This window comes from Phoca vitulina, unplaced genomic scaffold, assembly GCF_004348235.1.
Source record: "Phoca vitulina isolate PV1807 unplaced genomic scaffold, GSC_HSeal_1.0 scaffold18, whole genome shotgun sequence".
Taxonomy (NCBI): domain Eukaryota; kingdom Metazoa; phylum Chordata; class Mammalia; order Carnivora; family Phocidae; genus Phoca; species Phoca vitulina.
In genome coordinates, this window is record NW_022589721.1 from 32920679 (window position 1) to 32938767 (window position 18089).

At 56.3% G+C, this 18089-nt stretch overlaps 1 protein-coding gene across 1 annotated transcript in view; it reads right to left on the reverse strand.

Annotated features, from left to right (window-relative positions):
* The window catches only part of LOC116639598 (maestro heat-like repeat family member 5), a 72590-nt gene that overhangs the window by 29660 nt on the left and 24841 nt on the right, over positions 1 to 18089 (reverse strand). Inside the window, exons 7-17 of the mRNA XM_032416109.1 lie at positions 11615 to 11722; positions 11204 to 11320; positions 10412 to 10531; positions 9244 to 9390; positions 8461 to 8583; positions 7681 to 7760; positions 7068 to 7231; positions 5442 to 5581; positions 3865 to 3969; positions 2365 to 2500; positions 1892 to 2064 (exon numbers count right to left, since the gene is read on the reverse strand). Coding sequence (XP_032272000.1) covers positions 1892 to 2064; positions 2365 to 2500; positions 3865 to 3969; positions 5442 to 5581; positions 7068 to 7231; positions 7681 to 7760; positions 8461 to 8583; positions 9244 to 9390; positions 10412 to 10531; positions 11204 to 11320; positions 11615 to 11722 — 1413 coding nt within the window. The remainder of the gene's footprint in view (positions 1 to 1891; positions 2065 to 2364; positions 2501 to 3864; positions 3970 to 5441; positions 5582 to 7067; positions 7232 to 7680; positions 7761 to 8460; positions 8584 to 9243; positions 9391 to 10411; positions 10532 to 11203; positions 11321 to 11614; positions 11723 to 18089) is intronic.

Sequence of the window (18089 nt, forward strand, 5' to 3'; positions counted from 1 at the left end):
TAATGGTGATGGTGGTGGTGGTGGTGGTTGATAATGGTGATGATGGTGGTGATGATGATGATGGTGATGGCGGTGATGATGGTGGTGGTGGTTGATAATGGTGATGACGGTGATCTCTGGTGGTGACGATGGGGATGATGGTGATGATGGGATGGTGGGGATGATGGTGATGGTGGTGGAGGTGATGGCAGTGATGGCGATGATGATGGTGGTGGAGGTGATGATGGTGACGATGGTGATGAAGGTATAGTGTAGCCAAGATCACAGAGGGCATCAAGGACAGACTTGGGGACAGAATCCAGGTCAGGTCTCCATTCCAAACCTTCCCAATCCAGCATCCCTTGATCAGCAGACCCTCCCATCCTCTCTCCTCTCTGTGCTCCTGTCCGTCACTGTGTCTTGCCTAAGGAGAGAGAGCCAGAGCTGAACGCCCACTCCCTGTGTGCCGGGACAGGGCAGGATACAGAAGGCTTCTCAGTCTATCTGAGAGCCTGAGTGTTTAGTACGGAAAATCTAAAGCCCTGGGGCCCCTTCACCACTGGCTCCCTCTGAGCTGCTAGCCAGGGAACCCTCCTGCCCTGCCCCACCTCTGCTCCCTGCCCAGGTTCTTTGGCATAAACTAAGCTTACCCATTCTGGGACTGGAGACTTGATGTATTGGCCCCCGGGCTTTAGACTGTCCATACTTAACCCCTAATTGACTGCAGCACTGAAAGCCCAGTGCACTTGCAGAGAACACAGTGCAGAGAACACTGGAGTCAGCCGGGACTGGATTCAGAACTTGCTGGGGCACTCACTAGCTGTGTGCAACCACTGCTTCCTCATTTGGTTCAATCTGGTTTAACTTAATGGGTGGCTCTACCACCAGGCCCTGCACGGGGCCCTGGCAGGACCCTGCTTCTGGCCCGGAGGGCTCAAAGTCTAACAGGGGGACACTGACAAGCATACCACGTACAGGGGTCTTCATTAGCCATGCGCTCAACACCAAGACTGGGCAACAAAGTCACCATGTCAGAGACATCATGAACTGACCACTCAGAACATGAGGCTCCATGAAACATGGCTTGTCCTGCCAACAGCAGCATCCAGTCTACACTCTGCACCCCAGACTCACTCATGTTCAGAAGAGAACACAAGTCAACACAAGAAAACACAGAATGTCACAAAGTTACAGGATCTCACTGGGGTGACAGAAGGGACACTGGGGACTGCTGGGCTCCCCCAGGCGGCTGACCAAGGAGGAGCTGCCTGAGGTCAGCCAGATGACAGTGCAAGAGAAGACAAGCTCTGCCTTCACAGGAGGAGGGTCTGGCTTTCAGAGGATAAGAGAGGCCCCTGGGAAAATGAGGCATGTGGGGATATTTCTGCAGAGTGCTCATCCTGCAAAAAAGCAGACTCAAAGGGCAGGACGTCGTATGGTGCCTCGGAGAACACCTACCATGGGAGCATCCTGAAAGCACCATTTACTGGGTGCTCATGCTGGCCAGGACTTCACAGTACCACTCTACCCATTTTACAGAGGAAGACAGAGGCTCAGAGAGGAAAAGGGGCTTGTCTAGGTCACAGCCAGGAGGGACAGAGCTGGGACTCAAGCCTAGGCTGCTGACCTCAGGGTCTGTCCCTGGCCCCTCCCTACAATTTCCCTTCCTCCAACATCTCAGTCCCATGCCAAGGGCCAGGGACTTCTCCAAACATTCTCAGTTAATCACCAAACAGGTGAGATCCCAGCCTTGGCTTTAATACTCACACCTGGCCCAGGCTCTGACCCCCTGGGTCCAGCCAGGCCATGCCGACAGCTGGAAGCCCTGTCAGAGGGGACAGCGGTGGGGGTCAGAGCAGAGCATAGCCACGCCTCCCCACCCGGACCTGCCCTCCGTTCTAAGGGCTTTGACCTTGATGACTTGGGAGCTGCCGAGCTGGAGGATGCCATCCTTCGGGAATGCCATCTCCTGAGAGGTGGTGGGAGCTGTCTTCTGGTCTCCACTGCTCCAGACGGGAGCCCCATCCACGTTGGCCTGGGAAAGCTGCTCGGGGGCCTGCACCTCCACCTTTGGAGTTTCCCTCACTGGCCAGGGGTGGGAGTGGGCAAGGGTGAGGGCAGGGCAAAAGTGGGTTTGGGGTCTAGGATGGGACAGGCAAAAGTCAGGGCAGGGTCACTGGTAGTCAGGGTCAGGCCTATGCCCATCTGGGGACGGGAGTCTGAGGGGGTCTGGGGTAGGGGGACATTGCAGGGCTGTGGCTGGGGTTAGAGGTGGGTTTAGGGGAAGATCTGGGGTGGGGTGCGTTCGGGGATGTGGGCGTGGTTTCAGCTGAGGCTGTGGTTGGGGTGGCAGTGGGCCTGCTGTGGTGGCCCTCGGGGGCTCACCTCTCTGGCGTATCAGGAGCTGGTAGAGGTGGCCTACCCCTTCCAGGCTGGAGTGCTGGGTGGCCCTGTCCGGGTCCTGGCACAAAATCCCCAGCATGCCCACCAGCTGCCCAATCCGCCTGAAGTCCTCTTTTGGCTGTGATGAGAGTATGGGAACCAGTGACCCCGCCGCAAATCTCTGGCCTGCTGCTCAATCACAGCAGCAAGGCCGGCGTCAGAAACCCTCCGACTGTGTGGCAGGGCTGCGACTCAGCTCTCAGGACCCCGGGCCCAGGCTCTGCCCACCCTGCCCGCACACTACAGTCAGCAGCCCAGGGCGCACTGGGCAAAACGTAAGGGGTTGCCCAAGACTCAATAATCAAGAGAAATTATATTTTAACGCAATATTTAGAAAAATCAAACTGAAGGTAACAATTCCTGATGAACACAGTTTCAAAATTGTAAATAAAGATGGTCCGTCCCTGCATTTCCATGACCTTACCTCATCTTGCCTCACTCCCCGGGCCCTGACCCTAGTCGTGGTTTCAATAAAACTTTATTTACAACAATAGGCAGCCGGCCGGTGGCCATTTGCTGAGTGGATTGTTTTAAAACATTACATTACACTATTTATCTTGACTGCGGAATGTTCTGGAGCCTGGTAAATTTTGCGCCCCAGGTGAATGCCTCGCTGCCCGACGGCAAGCCTGGTCCTGTATTGTGGAAATTGATTTTGAGTAAATTGCAGGCCCTTTGAGCCCCTCTAGAGGGGTCTTCCTCGCCCTGGGAAGGCCGGAGGAGTCTGTGCAGGGAGCTCTCCCTTGGCAGAGCACCACCCCTGCCTGTCCGCCTCCCTTAGAAAGGCTTGCACCTGCCGGGCATCAGGCAGAGAAGCTAATTTTCTCATGGCCCCGTAAGTCTCCCTAAGGAATGAGTGCTGATTTTGGTGGATAAACGCAGAAGCGCTCACTCCCTGAACGTGCTGACATTCATTCAACCCAAGGGTTATAGCGACAGATGGCAGGTAAGCTGCGAAGCCTGACACGCTGGGGGTCAGGACGCATGCAGGGTCGTGATGGATGGAGGCGTTCCTGCGGTCACCGCTGACCCTGGACTGGGCCAGGTAGCACCTCATCTGATTCCCAGTGTATCCCTTGAGGAGGACTCATTTCCTCCCTTTTCTTGGGCGAGGAACTGAGGCTCAGGGCGTGGAAGAACCTGCCCAAAGCTTCAAGGAGCGTTGACAGGAGCCCAGCCTCCTGGGTCAGGGGTCCATGCATCTGGGTTCAGAGCCCAGCCGGGAGGACTTGAGCAGGGGGCCCCAACCTCCGCCCCCAGCCTGTTCCCTTGCGTGTAAAAAGGGGGATTACATGGCCGTGTTGTAGGGCACTCAGGGATCCACCCGTCCTGGGGGCAGAGGTCCAGGGGGCCTTGAGCCCCACGAGCCTGTCAGGCTCCAGGAGGAGGACGGCTTGGCTGGGGCAGCAGAGGGGGTGTGGGGCCAGAGGGCTGGATACTCACATCCAGGTAGGGGTTGTGGCTCAGGAATCTGAGAAGGGCCACGCAGCTGTGCACAGCCCGCTGCCGCTCGTGTGCCTTCTCCGACGCCAGCCAGAGGTACAGGTGCTGCGGGTGGGCAGGGGCGGGGAGGGGGTGCTGCAGCCGCGCACCCCTGCTCGGGCCAGTTCCCCTGGGCCACCCGGACATCAGCGCAGCGCACCGGGCTTGGCCCAGGCCCCGCCCCCTTGGCCGGTCCGCTGGCAATCAAGGCTCCGCCTTGCCATCTCCTGAGAGGTGGTGGGAACTGTCTTCTGGTCTCCGCTGCTCCAGACGGGAGCCCCAGCTCAGGCTCCGCCCACCTTCGACTCAGGCCCCACCCCCTGGGCGTCCACCACGCCCCCTGTCCTGCCCTCCGCGTCCCCTCGCACTGCCTGGGCTGATCCTGTGCTCCTGGCAACCCCGCTCTGGAGGAGGAGGAGGGATTCCCTGCTCAAAGCCCTTCGAGGCTCCTGGTTTTTAACCCCCTTGGCGCCATGCACCCCTTTTCAAAGTAGTGCTTTTCTGTGCACAGCATAAACGCACAAAATTACAAAGGGATACCAACACATACTGAAACGGTTATATTGAACAGTTTTAAGCCCAACTCGAGCCTCTTTGTTAAAGCGATAGATGATTACATTTAGTGATTCTGAAGGCGGAAGCAGTAAACGGTATTTGGAGATTCTGGGGCCCAGCAATGTCCTATGACCACATCTGTGACTTCTGCTGGTGGCAGACGCAGCCACTCCCGGCCCTGCTGTGGTTTGTCACCAACATTCCCAGTGGGAATGAGTGAGTGAAAATGCAGGTATCTCCCCCCAGCCAGGCTCACACCTCGACTTCCATCTGTGCACTGCTTCAGCGGCTCCCCTCACCCCCGCAAGGCCTCTAGGCTGGACAGGGTCTGGTCCTGCTGAGCTGACCCAACCCTAGCCCACCTGGCCCCCACCTCAGCACCCTCCCCATGCTCTGGCCGCGCAGAGCTCTCTCCATTCTGGCCCCTGTGCTCACCAGGCGTCTCACCTTTGACCCTGCCACACCCTCTGCCCGCTCTGCCCTTCCCTTCCTTTCTCCATCGAGTGACCTCCACTGGCCCTGACCTCCGACCCTCCCAGCAGAGCCAGTGTCCCCTCTCTGGTTCCTCCCCTGCCCCTGGACTGCCCCTGCCTGTTGACTGGTCTCCCTCCTATCAAGGTGAGAGCCCTGGAGGGCAGTGAGGGAGTGGGGGTGTCGGGTTGTGAGCCCCTCCTCACACCTGGAGACATGGCTGCAGAGCGAGTTCTCTGGGAGGGAGGGGAGGTCCCAGCCAGGGTCAGGGCCTGTGTCCTCATCCGTTTCCTTGAAGTGTTGCGCTCCATGCGCACCTGCTATACCACCCTCCAGTTGCCCCAAGCCACTGCAATCCCTGAAGATGGACAGCCCTCAAGCCTCTGTGTTCCTGGACCACTCCCCACCCCAAGTTCAGGCCCTGCCTCCTCTGGGCCAACTTCCTTTGTCCATCCTCCGCCCTCCTGGGCCTCCCCCACCCCCGCACTGTGGGGCAGCTAGCTGGCTCTCACCGACAGCACGAAGTGCAGCTCGTCGGCCGTGGGGTTCTGTATGACGAAGCTCTGCAGCATCTGGTCCAGGGCCTCCGAGGTCTTGTTGTAGAGGGTCTGTGCAGGGATGCGGAGCAGGTCAGGCAGCCGCCGAGCCCCAGCTGCGACGGAGTGCCAAGGCCTGTCGCAGGGCCTGCGTGCCCTGGTCTCTCAGCGAGAGTGGCACCCATTCGTGCACATTCCCAAGGCCAGAACTGGGCAGGGGGCAGTCTGGGTCAGACCTGCCCAAGGTCACAGTTTTCTCAGTGGCCAAGGGAAGTTCATTGCCAGCAGGCCTGCCTTCTCGGGCCTGCAGCCTGCCGAAGACCTGGTGCCCAGAAGGATCTACTTGGCTTAATGCTTTGTGGTCCCATCTTGAAATTCTTCATCAGCTTTGAACAAGGGCCCGGCATTTTCATTATGCATTAGTTGTGGCAAATTATGCAGCTGGTCCTGACTATTGGGTCTCACGTGAGACCCCCAATCTTTGCTGCTTGGCTCCCCAGGCATGCTCAGGGAGGGAGGGGGCCACAGAAAGTACCCAGCCCACCTCCCTGTCAGAGTGTGTTGGAGCAAAGCCCTGGGCACTGGCCATCAACTCCCTGGGTGCCCTGGGGACCTCGCTTCAGCTCTCTGTGCCTACCTTGGTTACCTGAGACCCGCGCGTGAAGCCAGCCCCACCTGCCGGGGTGCACACTGAACGGGAATGAACAGGACCCCCAGCCTGGTGTCTGGCACCAGGCTAAGCTCCCTAGGTGAGCCAGCCATGATGTTGTCATCTGGTAATGGGGGCGCTCTGGATTCTGCGGGGTAGGGGTGGGGGCAGGCGCCAGCCTTCCGGGGGGTGCTGCTGTGGTGCTGCCCTGGGCCCAGGGGACCCTTTGCACTCTCACCCCCCACCCGAAGTGCTTATCTGCCCCATTCCAGTCTGGACCCAGCCTAGGGGTGTGGTGTGAAGATCAGGGCCCAAAGGGCAGGGGTGGAGTTCGACCCTGACTCTGCCACCAGACAGCTCCATTTCTCTGAGCTGGTTTCCTCACCCTCCGGACGAGTGCTGCTGGGAGGGTGAGCGAACACATACACGGGACCTGGCGCACAGCAGATGCTCAGTTAACTCTAGCCCTGTGCCCCTCACAGTGAACACTTAGGCGTCAGGCGCTGGTGGTGCTCCGGGGAGATGGGTACATGCCCCCTGCAGCAGAGGCTTTTATTAACAGATCCCTGGAGGGGGCTGGTATCTGGCCCAGCCAAGGGTGGGCCGGCTGGGGCCTGGGTGGGTGTGACTAGTTTAAGCAGCTTCGCAGGTGCGACTGAGCCCAGGGCTGCTCTCGGGGCCGGCAGGGACAAAGGCCACTCACACTCCTGTTCACAGAGCACCCTCTGCACAGACACGGGACACCAGCGTCTACTTTCATCCCGAGCTTCACGCACCATCAGCTCCACAGTTATCACCCCCATGTCCCAGGTGGGCAAATAGAGGCTCAGAGCGGTTAAGAAACGTGCCCAGGGTCTCCCTGCCCTGTCTATAGGGGTCAAGGGCCCTGGCTGTCTAGCCCACATCCCCTCCCAAGCCACGAGCAGCAGTGGTCTGAGCTGGGCCCCTCTCACTGAAGGGCACCATGCGCCAGCTTCGCACCTGTATGTTGGGCGGTTCTAGAAAGAGACAGGTGTGTTTCTCCAGGACGTCTAGCTGTGGCAGGGCCAACACGCTGTGGAGGCAGACGGACAGAATCCGTGACTTCCTCTCCAAGTCCAGGGGCGGCCGCAGCTTACTGTTTGGAGATAGAGGGCAGTGAGGGAGGGGTGTGGGGGCTGGTGACAGCAAAGGGCCACCTGCCGGAATAGACAGTCAGCGAGCCCTGAGCTGCAGCCCCTCACGCAGTTCTGCTCTTGACCAGAGACTCAAGGGAACACTTCTGCCTCCCGGGCCTGCAGGGCCTCCTGGGCGGGTGAGTCCACGAGCGCGTGTGCGGGACTCCAGCGTGGCCTGCTTGGGAGTAGTCGCTTCACAAGCCCTGTACCCCGGGCTCCCCTTTACTGGACAGACTGGTCTCACCCCAGCCGTGGTTACACCACTGGGAACTTCAGCGGCTCGGTTTTGACAAATGATGACAAATTTTTGTTCTTTGAGGTGTGAGTTAATAGCAGTGGCCACAGTTTACTGAGGGCCTGTTATGGGCCTGCAGCAGGGTATGGCCCTGTGTGGGGCTGGGGAGCCTACCAGAGGCTGGACACGATGTGAATGGTCTGCTGGCGAGTTGACGTGCACAGCGTGTCCTGGGGTTCCTTCTCCACCAACACCTGCAGATCCCCAGGTGAACCTGAGTCATTCAGGCCTGGGCCTACCCCACTTCTGATACCCCGTGTCGTCCTGCCTGACGACCTCGGTGCCTGGCACTCCTGCGACCCACAGGATTGTGCTCCAGCTTCTCCCCCAACCCGTGGGGGCAGCCGTGACCTGCACTAGATCACAGCCTTTAGAAGGGCCCAGGTCATGGCTTCCCGCATACTGGCTGCGTGACCTTGAGCATGTCCCCAAACTGCTCCAAGCCTTGTGGTTCACAAATAACATAGTGTTGTTGCCCCTGCAGGGGTGCAGAGCGCCGGGTCTGAGTCAGGAGGAGCTCAGTGAATTGTTATTTTATTATGACAATTCTGACTGTCCATCACTTGAGTGCTTCCTCCACTACTCTGGGGTTCTGTGAGCCCCACATCTCTAGTGAGCCGTGGTCTGAGCTAGGGCAGAGTATTAGCAGAGCGGATGGTGCTGGCTTTCTGGGCCTCAGCTACATCAGCTGTGAGGTGGACATCCCTGGCCAGCTCAGGGTCACTGAAGAGCCAAGAGAAGTGGGGGGCACGGATGTGCTCCCAGCTGCCAGAGCCTATGAGGGGCTTAGCCACACCCCAGAAATCCAACTTCCCCACCCCTTTGCAACACCTGCCTCTAGTGGATGTTACGGGTCCCGTGAGGCCCTCTCTCTGCCCCAGGGCCTTGACTCACCATCAGACACTCAAGGAGCTCAGAGATCTGGGAGAACTCGTAGCTGTGGGCCCCCTCATTGCGGCTGATGGCCTCCACCAGCATGAGGACAGCAGTGAGGAAGCTCTGCTTCAGGGTCTTGTCCTGGGATGGGGGCAGGCCGTGGGGGGGGGGGGGGCAGGGGGGCACAGGAAGGGCAGGAGAGAGCCACAGTCACGTGTGCCTCAGGGCATTGCTGAGGGCTACAGCAGAGACCTCGTTTGGGGCCACACATGTGGGGCTTTGGTGGCAGGGAGCCTGTGTGGTTTTGTTTAAATTGTGAACATGTTGACAACATTTCAACATCAGGAGAGTGTTGTAAGAAGCCCAATATCTGGCTTCTGCCTTGATGTGTGGCACCTCAGAGCCCAAAGATCTGGGGTAGGTGGTGGCATCACAGGGCTGCATGGCCCTCGTGGCTCCCTTGGGTGGACGCCCCAGGTACAGAGTATCGAGTAAGGGGAATGTCGTCCCAGGGGTGGGGTGGGGAGTTTCCTGGCCTTCCAATGCCCCAAAGTGCAAACCACGGAGAATGAGGGGCTGGGGTCATCATGGAAGCCCTTGTGGCTGTAGGGGGGATGATGGGGTGAGTAGGGGGGGCAACAGGGAGGCCAGGCCTGGCTCTTCCTGACTCCAGAGTGGGGCAGAAGTGGGGAGGAGGGCTCCAAGGCCCTGGAAGGTCCTAGAATCCTCTGACCCAGGTCCTGGTGGGGCCTGGGGTGTGATGAGGCTGCGCTCCAGGGGGGTGGCCCCAGGGAGCCATACCCAGGTGCTATAGTGGAAATAGAAGACCATCCGAGACAAGATGCTGTCCACCCACGGGAGGATGTGCGCCTTGGCCCTGACCGCCATCTGACCGTAGGCGAGGAGGATGGTGCTGTTGGCCCACTTCCATTGCAGGTCCTCTGAATTCTGACCACAGCGGGGGCAGATATGGAGTGTCAGGGCCCTCCTGACCCCTCCCCTGGGGGAGCGGTGACAGGAAGTACTCTGGACCCTAGCACGGTACTGCAGGCACGGTGTCCTGAGTGGTGGCAGGACTCAGTTTACCTCAGTAGGAAAATAGGGAAGATGAAGTTGTCTCTCTGGGGGGTTGGAATGGGCCTGTGGGGTTACTCAGAACTGGCCAGAGTCCTAGCCCCTCACCCTCCCTGCCTTGTGGTAGCCCCCTTCCCGGGAGCCTGGGGCCCTTCTCCCCCCTGCTTCCCCCCTTGGGCTACTGGGGGCCTGGCAGGGCCATGCCTCAACCTAGAGAGATGGGAATGGGGCACTCCTTCAGATCCGAGGGAGACCCAGAGAGTGGGGGTAGGGGGCATCCAAGACACCCCTCAGATGCCACCTGAGGACCACATGGCTCCACTGCCCATCAAGGACCAAGCCCCCTCTGAGGGTTTGAGATGTGGGTCCCCGTCCCTGCTCTGCCACCTGCCGGCTGTGGGACCCTGAGGCGGCGGCCAGCCCTTTGCTGGGCTGACTGTTGCCGGCTGTGACTCTTCCCCGCTTGTCCTAGAGGGCTCCCTCGTGCAGTCCTGCTGCTGCCCGCAGGAGTGATCCGGGGACGACAGGCCGTCCATCAGCAGGGGCACAGGCTCTTGTCTGTCGTTTCAGGCGGGGCACGTGGCCAGAGACCCATTAATAAACACAGCCACCGCCACAGCCCCTGAGAGAGCTGTCACCCGAGTACCTGCCAGGCTCTTCAAAGCCATGGCCTGTTTCCATCCCAACAGCCAGGGGGTGGGGATTGTTATTCAGAAGAGAAACTGAGGCATGAGGGGCACACTGCAGGTGGGACTGGAGGCCAGGATGCTTGCTGCAAAGCCTATGCCCCTAACTGTCGCAGGAGACCCTCTTGGAGGCCCAGACCTTCATGGAGGGTGGGAGTCCTGATGTTCCAGCCCCTTGCTGAGGCCCCCAACAACCCAAGGGCCAGAACCTTCAGGCAGAAGCTGTGGAGGCTCCATTTAATGGGCATGCTCCGGCCAAACTGCTCCAGGACAGCCCAGACGTGGTCCAGGTGGCGCACTGCAGCCAGCCCTATGGTGAGCGCGATACCCTACAGGTGCAGGGGAGTGGGGTCACCGATGCGGGTCACAGAACCAGGCCTGGACTCTCACCTGGGGGTGTGGAATTGAGGCCCAGAAAGGGAACGGACTTGTCCAGGGTCACAGGGCATCTGCCTCCCATCCCCATGCTCTTTAGGACATGCAACTCTGAGCCCAACCCTGGGGAGGCATCTCTTATGGGGCTGGTGGATGGTGTGGGAGGCAGCAGGGAGGGGTGACTCCCTGGAGGTCTGTTACCTCCCTCTGCCCCCACTAGCTCTGAACAGACCTGGGCCAGAGGAAGAAATGAGGGTCCAGAAAATAGATGTGGGACAAAGGAGAGGACATAAGCTTTGATGAGCTCAGAGTGTGACGAGGGTCAGGGCTTAGTGTGTGACTGGGATCAGGACCCAGAGTGTGGCCAGGATCAGGGCTCAGAGTGTGACCAGGATCAGGGCTCAGTGTGTGACCAGGGTCAGGGCTCAGAGTATAACCAGGATCAGGGCTCAGGGTATGACCAGGGATCAGGGCTCAGACTGTGACCGGGTTCAGGGGTCAGTGTGTGAAAAGGATCAGATTTCTTTATATGACCTGATCAAGGCTCAGGGTATAACCAGGGATCAGGCTAAGGTTGAGGTCAGGGTCAGGCAGCCCTGGGCTGGGCTGGGGGGCCAGGGCCTCACCTCCCTCTGCTTGGGCCACTGGTGGGACGTGTCCAGGAGGGTTCTCACGTGTGTCCTGACGGTGGTGCTGTTGTCCTCAGCTTGAAGGATCAGCCCATAGTAGATGAACAGAAAAGCCTGGGGGAGGTTCAGCTTCTTGTCCTGGGCCTGAGCCACTTCTGTCCACCCCGATGGCCAGCCTTCTCCCCTGACCAGGCTCCCCCAGCCTCCCTGGGCTCCTGTAGCCACCCTCACGACCCTGCTCTAGGATCATCAGGCCCCTCCCTGGTGGAGTTTCAGGGGTGCAACTCCAAGTTCCCCTGTTTCCTTTGGGTCCCAGTGTCTTTCTAGGGCCCTGGGCCTTGCTTTAGGTGTGCATCCTATGGACAGAGCCCCTGGGCCTGCGTGGTGGGGAGACAGGGTGTGGTCCACCTTCTCTGGGGGCTGCTCCTGATGTGTCTGGTCAGGCTTGGTGAGTGCCAACAGCAGCTCCTTGGACCACACGTCTGTGTTCAGGAACTGGACCGACTTGACAGCCATCTGTGAGCAGAGGGGTGTGGGCAGGGCTGGAGCGCTCCCTCCTTCCACCCTGCGGGCTAGAGCTGAGGCCTCCACCTGCCCTGGCCCGCTCTGGCCACTTAGAGCCCTGACTCCATCATTCTCTTGCTTTGCTTCCCCTGAGTCTCCAGGGCCAGCCCTCTGATTTGCTTGATAGCCTCCAGGAGTGGGGATCTCACTCCTTGAGATTCCCCTCCCTGGAGGTGTTCAAGGAGACGCTGGAAACCAGGAGCCTGCCCGTGTCCCCGGCACTGGGCAGAGGCTCAGACATCACAGATGTTCAGTGTCAGCTGAAGGCGGCCCGGCCAGAAAGTGTGGGTGCTGGGAGAGCAGGGTCTGTCACCTCCATTCCAGGCTGTCTCCCTGGCACCTGGCAAAGTGCCCAACACATAGTCGATGCTCGATCAGTATTGTTTGGAATGAATGAATGAGAGATCAAATGAACAGATGAAGTGTCTCTTCTAAATATAAAGTCCTAGAAGTTTTGCCCTAACATATGATGACCACAAGATTTCTCTATTTCCCAATGTTCCCAGATTCCACAGTTCAACAAGTCCAAGATTTTGATCCTAAGGTCCTTTGGGGTGAAGATACTCCTCCTAAGTTTGATCCCAAACCCAAAAATCTTTATAGAAAAAATGACTGATAAATATGAAGATAAATATTTTAAGAAGTTTGTTCAGCAAAACCACCATAAATTAAGTTGAAAGATGCAGTAAGTTGTTTTTGTTTGCTTGTTTTTTGGTTTTTCTGCAACCCATTGTCAAGGGTTAGTATAAGTGATAAAGAGCACTTCACAAACCAGTAAGGAACCGGGGACAATCCACTTAGACAGGACGAAAGCACACATGCATGACAGACATACTATACACTCAGCCTTGCTCATATTTAAGGAATGGAAATTAAGACAATGTATCGTTCTGCCTAAGACTGGCAAAATATAAAACTGCCCGGTGTCAGCAGGAAGTGTCCTTTGGTGGGAAGGTCTACATTTTTTTTGGTGAAGGTTTTGGCAGCATCGATTACAGTTTAAAGCGTGTGTGCCTTTCCCCAAGCAATTCCATTTCTAGGAATTCATCCTAAAGGAGCACTAATAGGTACCTAGGTTGGAACACAAGCAGCCTTCCTGGACGCAAGCCCGCTTAGAGCGCCCCCTGCAGGTGGGACCTTTGGCGCCCTCTCTGGCGATGCTCCCTGGGGCGGGGGAGGGGGTGGAAACTGCCCCGGGCTTGTGGCAGAGTCTGGAGGAGTTTGCCCCAGTTTTGCCCCGTGTCTGCAGGATGCTGGGGTGCAGCAGGGCCTGATGGCTACTCCCTCCCCCCACCCCCGCCAGCCACCGCCCCCAGGACAGGTGTCAGCTGAACCCCATGGGACCAGGGCTACCTGGAAGCCCTGGTTCTCAACTAGTGTCCACTTCCGTTCAGCGTGGCACGGACCGGTGCCGCTGCTCCTCATCCGAGGTCCAGATTCAAAAACTCAGAAAACTAAACACGCTTGCATGGCTTAACAGCAACCTCACTTGGCGGTAAAAGCTTGACCCACACTGATGCAACACTATTTATGGGAATTAGTGTGAGTTTTGTATGTTTCTGCAGCCGAGATATTAATATGTTTTAAATATTTTTTACTGAAGTGTAGTTAAAACACAGCGTGATATTAGTGTCAGGTGCGCAACATAGTGATTCAACATTTCTGTACGTCACTCAGAGCTCACCACGGTGAGTGCGGTCACCACACAACGTCATGACGATGATTGACTGTATTCCCCACGCTGCACTTTCCATCCCTGTGACTTATTTATAATTGGAAATTTGTACCTCTTAACCCCCTTTGCCTGATTCGCCCACCCTCCAATCCCCTCCCCTCTGCAGCCACCAGAGTTCTGGTGGTTCTCTGTATTCAGGAGTCCGGTTTTTTGTTTGTTGGTTTGTTTGTTCATTTGTTTTGTTTCTTCAATTCCACATATGAGTGAAATCATATGTATTTGTCTTTCTCTGACCCACTTATTTCACTCAGCATAATACCCACTACATCCATCCACGTCGTTGTAGGTGGCAAGATCTCATTCTTTTTTATGGCTGTGTAATATTCCATTGTGTATATATACTACACCTTCTTTACCCATTCATCTATGGATGGACACTTGGGCTGCTTCCATATCTTGGCTATTGTAAATAATGCCGCAGTGAACATAGAGGTGCGTGTATCTTTTCAAATTAGTGTTTTTGTTTTCTTTGGATAAATACCCAGTAGTAGGACACCTGGATCATATGGCAATTCTATTTTTATTTTTTTGAGGAACCTCCATCCTGTTCTCCAGAGTGGCTGCACCAGTTTGCATTCCCACCAACAGTGCCTGAGAATTCCCTTTTCAGCACATCCTCGCCAACAGACTTGTTATTTCTTGTCTTTCTGATAGTAGTCACCATTCTGACAGGTGTGAGGTGGCATCTCATTGCGGTTCCAATTTGCATTTCCCTGCCGGTGAGTGATGTTGAGCATCTTTTCATGGGACTCTTGGCCATCTGTGTGTCTGGGTTTTGGATATTTTTATGGAGGCATGTTTCGTGGAAGGCATAGATCTTTACCGTGGGGCACGATGCACTGTGACAAACGTACAGACCCACACAACTCTCACCCTACCAAGAACTAGAGCATATTCCACCAGCCCACAAAGCTCCCTCACTCCCCTTCCTAGTCAATCTCCATCACTACAGAACTGTCACTGACGTCACCACGGTCTGGTTTTGCGTTTTCTAGGACACCATACACTTGGCATTCTGCAGGCGCGCTCTGTGTGCCTGGTGTTCCCAGCATGTGTCTGTCACGCCTTCGTCGTGCCGCACGGGTCGGAAGTCCACTGCTCTCTGCTGCGACTTCTATCATTCCCTGTCCCCTGCGTCGTTTCTTCCACTTGCTTTTCATTCTCCAGCTTCTTCAGGTGGAGGCTTACAGACGGACTTCTGGTTGTTGGCTGGGGAACTGCTCTGCCTGGCACGGGCTGTCTCCAGTTTGAGGCTGTTTGGCGCAAGGCCTCTGGAGGGCTGCCATGCGCCGAGCCCCGCCCTCTCTGCGCCGAGCCCCTCCCCTGTGCTTAGCCCCGCCCCCTCCGCACGAGCCCCGCCCCAGCGCTGAGCCCCCGCCCCTCTGCAGAGCCCCGCCCTCTGTGCTGAGCCCTGCCCTCTGCGCTGAGCCCCGCCCTCTGCGCTGAGCCCTGCCCTCTCTCCGCCGAGCCCCGCCCTCTCTGCGCCGAGCCCCACCCTCTGTGCCGAGCCCCGCCCTCTGCGCTGAGCCCCGCTCTCTCTGCGCCGATCTCTGCTCTTTGCCCTGAGCTCCAGTCTCCCTGACACCCTACTTGCAGCCCCCTTTCGCTTGGAAGCCCAGTCCAGTCTCCAGACCTCAGTTTTGGGGTCTTCCGGTTCAGTCCTTCCCCAAGTCCCCGCTTCCAGGCCGGATTGCTGGTGGCCCTGGTCACTGCTGCTGTGTGTGTGCGTCTTGTTTTGTAGACAAAGGCTCCTGCTAACTGGGCTCTCGGAACCAAAAAGCCTCAAGAATTGGCGGGCACCGTCAAGTACTTAAAAACTATTAGAGCGCTTGCCACCTAATTCCGACTCCTGTGTTAGGATCAGTTGGTCACAGAATGGGTTAGATGGACACTAGGTCACCTGTCAAGCTCAAGAAAATTCCCCCATAGTGAGGGGCACGGTAGAACAGGCATGATCCCCAACCTTGAAGCATATCTCTCTTAGCTATTAGTTTGGCTCTGAGAAACCCCCAAAGGCTTAGCTAAACAAGGAAGAAGAAAAAACAAAAAGAATGAGATCCTTAAACCCCAAAGAGTCAAGTGCACCACTTTCTACCACACCCGCTTATTTTATGTCTAAGAGCTATGGTCCCAGAGCTATAAATATCTGCAAAAATGCCAAAATCTTACTAAAAACAGCCTAAAATTACAATGGCCATTATGAGGAAGATTCCAATGAGACAGGATCGTTTAGTTCAGAAGTGGACCTGAGAACAAGGTTTCCCAGACTAAACAAACAGAAGGGGATACCTAGTTTAATTGCGATGCGGAAGCTTCTAAAAGTCTTCACGATCCCAGAAAAGCTTCAAAGATTCATTGCAGAAGGCTAATGAAAAACGAGAGACACAAGAGCTGCCTAAAACAAGACACTGGGACTGATGTGACTCCTTGGGCTCGCTCCTTCCTCCTTGACCCGAGATCTCACACTCTCCTGACCCTGCAGAGGCCATGACACAGTTACTTTAAAAATAAAACTGCTGGAGGCTCAGGGATCTTCCTCAGCATCTTTTATTCCTTGGTCAAAGGCCAAACTAAGGGCAATCGTTAAAGAATTTCCTAAATCCAGGGAGGGTCCTCAAAAGTTCTCTGAAGAATTTAGATTTCTTACCCCGGGGTGCCAGACCTTCGTCAGCTGTGCACCTGCTGGTGGGGGTGGGAAGCCCCAAAGTGGAAGCTGAGGCAGGATGGTGTCACCCGAGGATCCCCAACCTTCAACACGGTCCCCTTAGGGGCCACAAAAAGCAGCGACCTTTCCTAAGCCGTTCCTAGAGCTCTCTCGGGCCACAGGGATTGCAGTTACTCAAATGTGCCGACAATGGACAGGCCTGTGGCCGACTTCAAAGTCTGCCTGGAAGGTCCCTTCCTCCAGTGTTCCGTGGTTTAGACAATAACCGAGGGCACCCAACGTGTTCTAGCTGCCCTATTTGTACCTGGAGCATCTCCCAACATTAGGGGATTGATAAAAAGACACAAAATAGGATGGGAGGCCATGGGTCTGACTGAACTCATGACAGCAGCTGAGCACTTTGAAAGGACATGGGAGCAAGGCCGCAAACAGACGTCCGCCAAGCCGTTGGCCTGACAGCAGCAGCGGCCCCGGGGTCAGGGACCTGGAGTAGCAGCTGGGCCTCCCGGGACTGCTGTCTCCGCTGTAATCAGCTGGGCGCTGGAGAGCTGTCCCCACAGGCCCCATGGGCCCACACCACGTCGCATGTCCCCGGGCCCCCCCCAACCCATGCGGGCCTCCCAGGCTGACGGGGCTTGCGGGGTTCTCGGAACTCAGCAACCCCCTTAAACTAAAATGAAATTAGTGGGAAGCCTTGCCACATTCTGGTAGATCCCAGAGCTACAGTCTCTCCCAGGACAGCAAATTCCTCAGAGTGAGGAAGGTTTCCATAGTGAGGGCATCTGATCGAGTTCAGAGGGAGTTTCTTTCTCAGCCAGGGACCTTTCCCTGGAAAACATTTTTTTGTTGTGTGATATGGCCTCCGTCAACCTGTTCAGTAGAGACCTTTCTAAATTCAAAGGGCTAATATGTTTTGCCTCCATTGGAGACCTCGCCTTAGAATTTCCTGACCAACCTGAAACTTTTGTGTTCTTTACAATCTGTCCTTGACATAGAAGAGGAGGAATTTCAACAATTCAGGCCCACCTAACCATTAAGTCCCTCAATTTATTACTGAGGTGCCTGAAAATCTGTTGTCCACCTCTAACACTGACACTGGGAGAGTAAAAGTAAAGAGCCTATAAAGATTCACATAGACATAACTACACTTCTTCCCAAATTGCCTCAACACCCACTGAAGCCCGAGGCCAAACAAGGCCTCACGCCAACAGGAGAAAGACCTGACCGCCCAGGGGCCTATCGTTCCCTGCACCGGCCCTGGAATAGGCCATCTTTCTTGTCCAGAAACCTAATGGACAGGATGGTGATTTGTCCAGGACTGAGAGCCACTAACAAGACAGTTGTTCTCTCTTTCCCAGAAGTTCCAAACCCGGAACCCCTTCTGTTCCAAGTTCCACCAGACTCACAGGGGTTCACTATTCAAAATGGTGGACTTTGGGGTGCCCAGGTGGCTCAGTCGGTTGAACGTCCGACTCTTGATTTTGGCTCAGGTCATGATCTCAGGGTTGTGAGATGGAGTCCTACCTCGGGCTCTGTGCTGGGCTTGAGATTCTCTCTCCCTCTGCCCTTCCCCCCCCTCAAAAAAAATGGTGGGCTTTGTTCAGTCTCTTCCATTGTCCCTGGACCCCAACAGCCAATATCTGTTTGCCTTGACTTGGAACAATCGACAATATACCTGGACAGTCATGCCTCAGGGGTCTCATTTGTCCCGAGTGCCCCACCGAGAGTGGAACACCCTACATCCCTGGGAAATCGAGCCTCTACAGCACAGGGACAGCCTCCTGCTGTGCTCAGCTCCCGACGAGATGTCCATGACGGATTCTGTGTATTTGCTGCAATACTGAGCTGCAAAGGGGCATCAGGTCTCTAAAGAGAAATCACGATGATCTCCAGGTACTTCTCATCACCCAGGTCATAAC